General features: G+C 42.4%; 1 protein-coding gene across 1 annotated transcript in view; it reads right to left on the bottom strand.

Annotated features, from left to right (window-relative positions):
* Positions 1-827: 827 nt before the first annotated feature.
* The window catches only part of Klhdc1 (kelch domain containing 1), a 30,086-nt gene continuing 21,239 nt past the window's right edge, over positions 828-9,674 (bottom strand). Inside the window, exons 12-13 of the mRNA XM_051195921.1 lie at positions 7,816-7,868; positions 828-1,270 (exon numbers count right to left, since the gene is read on the bottom strand). Coding sequence (XP_051051878.1) covers positions 1,084-1,270; positions 7,816-7,868 — 240 coding nt within the window. The 3' untranslated portion in view covers positions 828-1,083. The remainder of the gene's footprint in view (positions 1,271-7,815; positions 7,869-9,674) is intronic.

Below are 9,674 nucleotides of genomic sequence, written 5' to 3'. Positions count from 1 at the left end.
ATGAACTCTGACTGGTCCACACTGACTGACAAAACTGTGAAGCAATAATTCTATACACTGTGTTCAATAAATAAATAAAATGTAAACACAAACTATTCCAATACACAAATAGAAGCTTTACACATCCAAAATATAACACATAAAAAACACATGTACAGTTTAATGAAAGACTACAACATCCATTAAAAATTAAAAACAATACAGAAATGTACTTTCACAGCATTTTAAAGTTTAGAGATAACTTACATGGTGACAGTGAGGGGATTATATCATACACTGAACCCTTTAGTAATCACTCATAACAAGTATGTCAGTGAAGGACAAGACTGAGCACATGAGGGAAAATGTCTCAAAATGGCCTCAGTACCATTTTGAGGAATATAACAGTATAGTCTCCCATTTCTGGATAACGATTCAGAGAGCAAGGAGCTGTCATTGTCATAGTCAGGACTTGTGGTGTCTAGAGCATCAACTTTGTAGAGCTCGAATGAGGGATCAGAGAGTCTAAAACACCAGATTATCACCCCACCTTATTTGCAAATATTACCTTTTTCCATGTCTCAAAAGCCACTAATGCCCCACACCCCAATGTTCAAACTGACCTCCACCCATGTGGTCCTGAGGGGGTAGAGCCAGGACTATCTGAGGATGCTTCCCTGATCGTCAAGGAGATGGAAAGTTCCAATGATGCTATTTAAGGAGACACTTGGGTGATCGACAAGTAATGAAAGTTAATGAGTATTTTTATATCTACACCTACAGTTGTGTTAGAGGATTTCTGAAGATTTTAGCGTAATTTCTGTCTTCCCAAAAAAGCACACACTGAGTTAAGAACTGCTGTTACTGTACTTATTTCCAGAAAGAACACGAAGTCTGTCTTTTATAAGTAAATCAGTTTACAAATACACAGAGAAATCTTCAGTTACATCTTATTTCCATATATTCCATATCATTCAATCACATTAGCAAGACATTTTTTTCTGATTTTATCCTCTGAATAGAGCTTGTGGCTGGAGGGGAGGAGGGTCAGATGTGTGGTCTCATTAAGACACTTTGACTTAGACATACTGGACCTGGAGCCACTCAGGGGCTACTGACCCACTGGTGCTTGCTTACTGTCCCTTCTTCTAGGACTCTTTGCTCTTTTCGGTAATTGGCTGCAGTCCAAAAGGTTATTCTCTTGAGAACTTGCTGCAGAAGTTTTGGAGGTAATAAAGATATTTGACTTTTTAAAATGGTAGCATTTTTCCCAATGCAGTCAAGACATGACCTGTCAATAAAGCATGAGAGAATAGTTAGCTTCTGAATCCAGGACTCATTGTGTTATTGTGTGTGTGTGTGTGTGTGTGTGTGTGTGTGTGTGTGTGTACACGCGCGCGTGTGTGCATATCTGTGTGAATGTATGCCATGAGAGTACAAGTACCCCCAGGGGCCAGAAGAGGGCACCATATCCCCTGGAGCTGGACTTACAGAGGGTTGTGAGTCACTTGCCATGGATGCTGGGAACCAAATCTGGGTCCTCTCTGGAAGAGCAACAGTTCTCCTGACCTCTGAGCCACCTTAAACCTTGTTTGCTTAGTTTTGAGCATTTTTGCCTACAATGAGCACTCGAGAGCATGTATTAAACCCAAAAGAAAACAATCAAAACCACATGGACTCACTCTGTAGCCTAGACTATTCTCAAACTTAAGGTGATTCTCCCACACCAGTCCAACAAACTAAGTATTCTTTTCCCTTTCCACAAGACCTATTTAAATACTCTAGATGACAACATATATGTGTGTGTGTGTGTGTGTGTGTGTGTGTGTGTGTGTGTGCATGCGTGTGTATATACACATATATTTTTCTTTGGAATATGAGAGGATATTTTATACCACTACAATAATCATGTTTTTTTTTCAGCATAAAGAGATCATATCTGAGCAAAATTCAAGAAAATAGAAAGTGTAACTCATCACACCTAATATTTTTTAGTTCACAAGATTCAGAGAAAGCTGGGTCGTGATGGTACACGCCTTTAATCCCAGCACTTGGGAGGCAGAGGCAGGTGGATCTCTGTGAGTTCAAGGCCAGCCTGGTCTTCAAAGAAAGTTCAGGACAGTCTCCAAACCTACAGAGAAACCCTGTCTCAAAAAAAAAGGGGGGGGGGACAGAGATAGAGCTGAATGGTAGAACACTTGTCAGAAAGCATGAAGTCCAAAAGAAAATAAAAACCAAAATTCAGACTTCAGAGGCAGGAAGACCAGAAGTGAAATGAGAGAGGACAGAGGGGTAAATGAACAGGATAGTGAGTCACATTAACCTATAAAATTGGTAAGGGAGGTGGAGGGGTAGGAATGATACAAATATACAGTATATATGAAATTCTCATTAAAGTTAAAATTAAAAAGTATAAGAGTTGCCAGGCAGTGGTTGGCATAGCCTTTAACCCCAGTACTGGGGGCATGGGGGTGGGGGGAGGGCAGAGGTAGGCAGATCACTGTGAGTTTGAGGCCAGCCTGGTCTACAGAGCTAGTTTCAGAACATCCAGGGCTACACAGAGAAACCCTTGTCTTGACAACAAAAAACAAAATAAAAATATGAGAGCACTGGCTGCTTTTCCAGAAGACCTGGGTACAATTCCCAGCACACGCATGGTGGCTCACCATACATCCAATACCCTCTATGGAAACCAGGCCTGTATGTGGTGCACAGCCATACATACAAGTAGAACGAACACCTGTACACAGAAAACAATTAATAATAAGTCTTTCTTAAAAATTAATGAAACTTGTATATTTTCTTTCATCTTTTCTTGCTTAACTTTTTCTCTTTTCTAAATACTTCTTAAATGTGCGTTTGACAACTTCAAGAGTAATTATAAAACATTTCTGATAGTCTTAGAGAAAACAAAAGACGGAACCCTCCCTCCCCCTCCCTTGCTCCTCTCTCAGTGTTCCTTTTGCAGGGCTGGAGAACTGAGCCCCATCAGTCTTGCCCCGCCACAGGCCTACATCGGCCTCCTATGCTTGCGGTAGTTGTGACTCCCACAAACGTCACAGGTAGGTCTGAATTCAGGGCCTCCCAGTGTAGGAAATCATCTACCTTTCAGTTGACCCCCATAAGCCCTTGTTCTTATTTTCACGGAGCCTTTTCCTTTCTATTACTAACTCCAAATAAGAAGAGTTAAACGTTCTGGGTATAGACGTATAGGAAATTTTTAATTTCATCCCACGGTATATGCCCAGCTCCACTCCTACACTGACACCCCAACTCCTGTGCCCTTGTCATGGGGAGACAGAGGAGGAGGCAGAGAGAAGCCAGCCTATGAAAGGCAACTCTCAGTGGGCATGCCGCAGGAGAGGAAATCAACACAGGAAACCCTTGTGTCGACATCCAAGGAGCTCATGAGCTACAAAGGAAATGAACATCCAGCTGATAGAAACACTGTCTCGGGTTATTAAGTCCTGAAGGGCCCCTGCAGAAGTTAATCAAACAGCACAAGTCAGGGGAACTTTCCAGGTGGGACCCCCATGTTGAGTCCTAGGACCTCAATGGACACAGGAGGCAGCCTTACTCCCCAAACCCGGCAGATGCCAGATCAGCGTCTTAGAGAAAGCACACTTCAGTCAGTGGGTTAAGTGAGGCTGGAGGTCAGAGGTTGAGCAAGCAGTGAGAGCCACCAAAGAGTACCACAGTGCAGTCTGACCCACCAAGACTCCCTCTGGGAATTTCTCCTGAGGGGATCTGCACGCTTTCCAAAGAGGATATCCAAGACGACTTCTCGCCTAAGTTTTGTAACAGCCCCAAACTTCAGACATACTGTAAAGATTCAGGCATTATGCTGGCCTGCCCCTGTCACCTGGCAGAATGCACTCAGGTGGTGCCCTGGTCAGCCCAGGTGAAAGGACCCCTTAAAAAGAAAGACCTCGGCCCACTTATGCTCTTTTCTGCCGACTTCTCTTTCCTGCTCTCTTATGCACTGTTCCCTTGGGGCAGACAGGACTTTTCCTGTCTCCCTCTTCTCTTCTGTCCTCTCTCTGTGTCTCTTTACCGCTTTCCTCTTTCCTTCGCCCTCCCTTCCCTTTGTAGTCTAACTTCTCACTTAAGCCCTATCTGCCTAGCATGTTTGTCCCTCTGCCTCAGTCATCCTTGCCTGTGTGGAATCTGCCAAGGTCCCGCCAAAGGTCCCCCACGCTTTACTATAATACATACTAAATAGCTATGGTCAGTCTGCTCAGTCCTGTGTGTAAGAGAGAACCTAACAGCCTTTGCTAACACAGATACAGGCTATTATGTTTAATTATACGTTCACATGAGAGCTACCTATGTATGCACTGAAAAAAAGGCTTAAGACAGCATACGTTGTGTGTGTGTGTTCTTTACTACAGCTTCCAATGATCTCTGTCCTAGCCATGTCCTATTCATGATTCTTTCTTCCCAGCACTTCAGAGCAGCCAGTGACAAATGCTTTGACTTAACATTTAAAATAAAATGATCACATGACTGCAGTGGGGATGGTTCCCCGTGGTGAGTAGGCATCACATAGTAAAGCTACTATGTTCCTGTTACACTCAAGTGTGTGTGGGGGGTGTTGTATATGAGTATTGCTATGTGTGCACATGTTCATACATGTGTGCATATGTACATGGGAGCTTGTAAAGAGACCAGAGGTCAACACTGTCTTCCCAGTCACCCCCCCCATGTTATGACTATGATGGTGATCATTCTGCACATATTATTAATGATGATTTGACATGGGATCTCTAACTGAACCTGGAGTTCAATAATTTGGCAAGCCTGACTGGTGGCCAGCCAGCACCAGGGACTTGACAGTAGTCTCTGCCTCTTCAGTGCTGGGATTACAGGCACCTACTCTTGTGCCCAGCTTTTAACATGTGTGCTGGGGATCAGGTCCTCATGTTTGCATGACTTTTAATGACTGGGCCATCTCCTCAGTCCTTCTGTTAGCATCACCCGGGTATGGTGGCCTGCTGTTGGTCTCTAGGTCCTTGGCCACCTTTTTTTACTTCTGTTCATTCCAGCCCAATCACTGAGAAATTCGAACTGGCTCAACATAAGCTTGTCTCTCTACTGACTTCAGTGTTTATGTGGAAGTGCTTTTCAAACATTTTAAAATATTGTTATGTGTATGTCTGTGTGCTTATATGTTTTATGTGCATCACAGATATGTAGGTGCCCAGAGACCAGATGAGGAAGGTGTCAGCGCTTCAGGAACTGGGTTTACAGGCAGTCTTGAGCTACACAGCGTAGGTGCAGGGAACTGAACTTGGATCCCCTGCAAACATGCTCTTAACCACTGAGATGTCTCTAGCTTGATTCTATTCTGTCCCCCTTTTACTTTGTAACCAGGTTGGCCTTGAACTCTCACTTTCCTGCTTCAGTCACTTAAATGACTGTGACCACGCTGGGCTCCTTTATTGTCTTCACTCTTCCTGTTCTGCACATATTAAGACCTTGCCAGCAGCAAGGAAACAGCCCCCACCACCCTCCACTGTTCCTGTTACAACATCCTAGCCAAACTCACACCATCCATCAGTTTCTTTCGCCTGGGATTAGCTGCCTTGAGATGTTGAAGTAAGCCACGTTTGTACAGACCTGACATTACTCATTCTCTCTACCACATGTCACCGTGCCGCACAGCCCTGGCCAGCATGCTCCCGGTGAGCTCCAAGGGTATTTCAAATTTTCATCACCTTAGGACAGGCCAATATCCTTATCTCTTCCTCCTTACTGAAATCCACTACTGGTAAGCCTTTCTCAATGGCCTGTCCTAACAATTACATTTCCCCATTTTTACATATTCTTTTTTGTCTACGATTTTACTTATTTATTTACTTATTTATTTATTGTGATTTTGGGAATCAAACCCAGAAGCTTTCACTTGATAGGGAGGTAGTTCCTGCAGAGCTGAAACCCAGATACTGTGTTAAAAAGAAAAGAATCCTGTTCGGCCAATGACTATTTGTTTTTTCTCTTTTGCTAAAATCTACTTCCTCATGATTCTGTCAGCAGGGTGTGAGGGCACACGCTTGTAATCCCAGCATCTTGGAGACAGAGACAGAAGATCATGTGTCCAAGCAACTACATAACAGCTATGGAGTCAAGAGAAATTCTTCTATCATCATCATCACCTGGTTTTTTGAGACATGCTTTCTCTGGCTGTCCTAGAACTCACTCTGTAGACCAGGTTAGCATTGAATTTAAGAGATTCCCCTGCCTCTGCTTCCCAAGTGCTGGGATTAAAGGCATGTGCCACTAATCCTGGCTTAGATTCTTTTATTTTAAATGTATATATTTGTATCATATATTTGACATTTGCCAGACATATTCTGATTTCCAGAAAGTCGAAATACAGCTTCTCCCTCCTGAGTGATGAGACAAAAGACATGTACTACTATGTACAGCCTAGAAATAAACTATCTTTGATATTACTATATGAATTATAAACAATTTTACAAAAACCCAAAAATATACTGTACATTTTAACTTTTAAAAATCATACTAGTCAGCTGGGTGGTGAGTTTGAGGCCAGCCTAGTCTACAGAACTAGTTCCAAGACAACCAGGGCTATACAGAGAAACAAACAAACAAACAACTCATATTAGTGAATGGTCGCAATATAAATTTGATTATACTTATTTGAGACACAGTCTCAGTATGTAGCTTTACATGGTCTAGTACTTGCTATGTAGACCAGGCTGGCCTGAACTCATAGAGATCCGCCTGCCTCTGCCTCCTGAGTATGGGATTCAAGACCTGTGCCACCACATTGGGCTTTTATTTACTTCTTAGACAGAAGTAAATACTTTCTTGAATTCAAGTAATAAACTACCTGTAACATAGTATGACTCCTCCCCAAAGGAGGAACAGATTATTGCACGTACATAGCACATATTTTGCCTTTTTGTGGCTTAACAGATACTTCATTATTGTTAAAATTAAGATGAAGCAAACCTAGCACAGAATTCTCCATGCTAACAGTTCTGCACTGTTAAGCACCTGCAACCATCTCACCTCCATTCCCACAATCTTTCCATCCTCCTTAGATGAAATCCGGAACCCATTTTAGACCAACATCCCATTCCCCAGCCAGGCCTCTGGTTACCTCTGCTCTACCCTTTGTCCACAGGAGTGTGCTCACTCTGGTTACTTCAGATAATGGAACCACACCGCTTCTTCTTTTGTGACTGACAGACTTCACTAGGCACATCTTAAAGGTCAATCCATGTTATAAGCTCATGTCAGAATTTCCCTCCTTTTAAAAAACTTAACTTTTTTATTATTTAAAACATTTTTAAGTATGCCAGGTGGTAGTGGCACACGCCTTTAATCCCAGCACTCAGGAGGCAGAGGCAGGCAGATCTCTGTGAGTTCGAGGACAGCCTGATCTACAGAGCGAGTTCCAGGACAGGCTCCAAAGCAATACAGAGAAACCCTGTCTTGATAAAACAAAACCAAACAAGCAAACAAAGAAACCCCAAAAAAATATTTTGGTCATATTCTTTCCCTACCTCAAGTCCTTGTAGAGCTTCTCCGTCTCCCTAACTATCCAGCTTTTAAGTGTTTCTAAAACAAACAAACAAACAAAAAGCCAATACAACAATAACCCCCTAAAACCAACTCATCACACAGCTGAAGACTGAACTCCTCCTCCTGCTCCCCCCTGGAAAATGCTGGGATTACAGACACCAGACATCACGCACTGTTCACACAGATCTGCAGATTGTGCCCAGGGCCTTGTGAATGCTAGGTGAACACACACTTTTATACACGACATGATATAGATGAAAAAAAAATACTGTAATTACTTACCTGAGCAATGAATAGGGCTGTGTTTGAAAAATCAGTAAGTCGTTACAGTGACCCTAGTCAAAAAAAAGAAAAAGCATCTTACCAAGGGTTTGAAGAAAATAACAGTACTTCAACTACAAATCATTTCTCTTGTATGAATGTAAAATAGCCAATACATTTCTTTAACTAGTAATACACATGCACACAAGCATACAAGCATACATATCCACAGACATACATATATACGCATATACATTTTTTTCACATTTGAAAACACGAGGTATATGAACACCAAATCTTGGTAACCAAAATTTTGCCTCATCAATACCCTATATAAGTACAACTGTTCTCTGAGAACAGTGAGTAACAGAACTAGTTAACTGGTTTTTTTTTTTAAACAGATTTATTTCTGCCAAATTACTCTTACCTTGAAAAGTCCTGTGCTCCTGTCTCATTGTCCAGGAGGCTCTCTCTGGTTTTGAAGGCCATCAGAACTAAGGCCTTCCTCTGACAGGGAAGCAGTTCCCCAGGGAGTGCCATTTCTTCCCTATGTTTATTGTTTTATTCTTTTGAGACAAGGTTTTGCTATACAGCCCAGGTTAGCCTGAAACCTAGGCTACTCTTGAATTTGTGGTAATCCTCCTGTCTCAGCCTCCTGAGTGCTGTGATATCCATGAACAACCAAACCACATCTGGCTTCCCCATGAAATCTTCCTTTGTATTTCAAATATTATTATTATTTATCTATTTTATTTTATTTTTTTAATTTTTGAGACAGGGTTTCTCTGTGCAGCCCTGGCTTTCCTGGAACTTGCTCTGAAGAGCCAGTTGGCTTCAAACTCGGAGATCTGCCTGCCTCTGCCTCTGCCTCATGAGTGCTGGGAATAAAGAAAGGCATGCACTACTACTGACTGGCAATGATACGTTTTGTATTCTAAGTAGAGGGGTTTTGTTGTTGTTGTTGTTTGTTCATTGTTCCTTTTAAATATTTTGAGACAAGATCTCTTTGTGTGGCTGGCGCAGGCTGGCTTTGAACCCTCAATTCTGCATGAACTTCCTGAGCAATTGCTGGGGTATAGGAATGTGCCACCATGCCTACCTTCTAAACAAGGACTTCTAGTGACAAGAAAAATAAGACAATCCACAAATGTTCCACTGGAGGAGAGGTGGTGATGGGACTTGAACCCAGGGCCTTGTTCATATCGGGAAGTTGTTTCGATTTAACTGACTCTGAGTTCTGTCTCTACTGCTTTAGTAGAGCACTGTGTGCTGTCCTAGCTGAGAATAGCTCTAGAGCCTTCACTGTACATGTCTGTGCTGTGGCCACAGATGATAAGACCAACCAAAGCCCCTACAGAGAAGCCATCTTTTTTTAAGGTTTGTCACTCTGTAGCAGCAACTTGTGTGAAAGGACAAGAAAGGGAGCTAGTCCCTTATTGGGATCTCTGGCTAACTGTGCCCATCCCTGTTGCTCAGTCTTGATGTTCTTCAGCATCTTATGCAAATTTCAGCATCTTATGCAAATTTCAGCATTCTATGCAAATCAGAGCATTCAGTGCCTTTCCATCAATTATGGGCAGCAGGCCCAAGTGGCCAGTTGCTCTCCACTTACCCTGGGCCATGAGGGAAGGAACAAGGCTCTCCAAATGTGACCTCTTTATTATTCCTTTGACTTTATAGCACAATGAAGCTGCAATGTTTGAAACTCAAATGTAAAACAGATGGGAAGCAGGAATAAAAACCTTATAAAACACAAAGAAACAGAACAGTTTCTTCTTGGGAGAAGCTAGCCCATGATATTTACAAGGATTTAGGATTGCCATGTCTTGTTTATTCCATTAATAAATTCCATGGGTGCCAGGTGTGGTATGGAACACACC

Source organism: Phodopus roborovskii, unplaced genomic scaffold, assembly GCF_943737965.1.
Source record: "Phodopus roborovskii unplaced genomic scaffold, PHOROB, whole genome shotgun sequence".
In the NCBI taxonomy this organism is placed as follows: domain Eukaryota; kingdom Metazoa; phylum Chordata; class Mammalia; order Rodentia; family Cricetidae; genus Phodopus; species Phodopus roborovskii.
The sequence above is the reverse complement of the archived record's forward strand: the minus strand, read 5'-3'. Positions and strand labels throughout refer to the sequence as shown.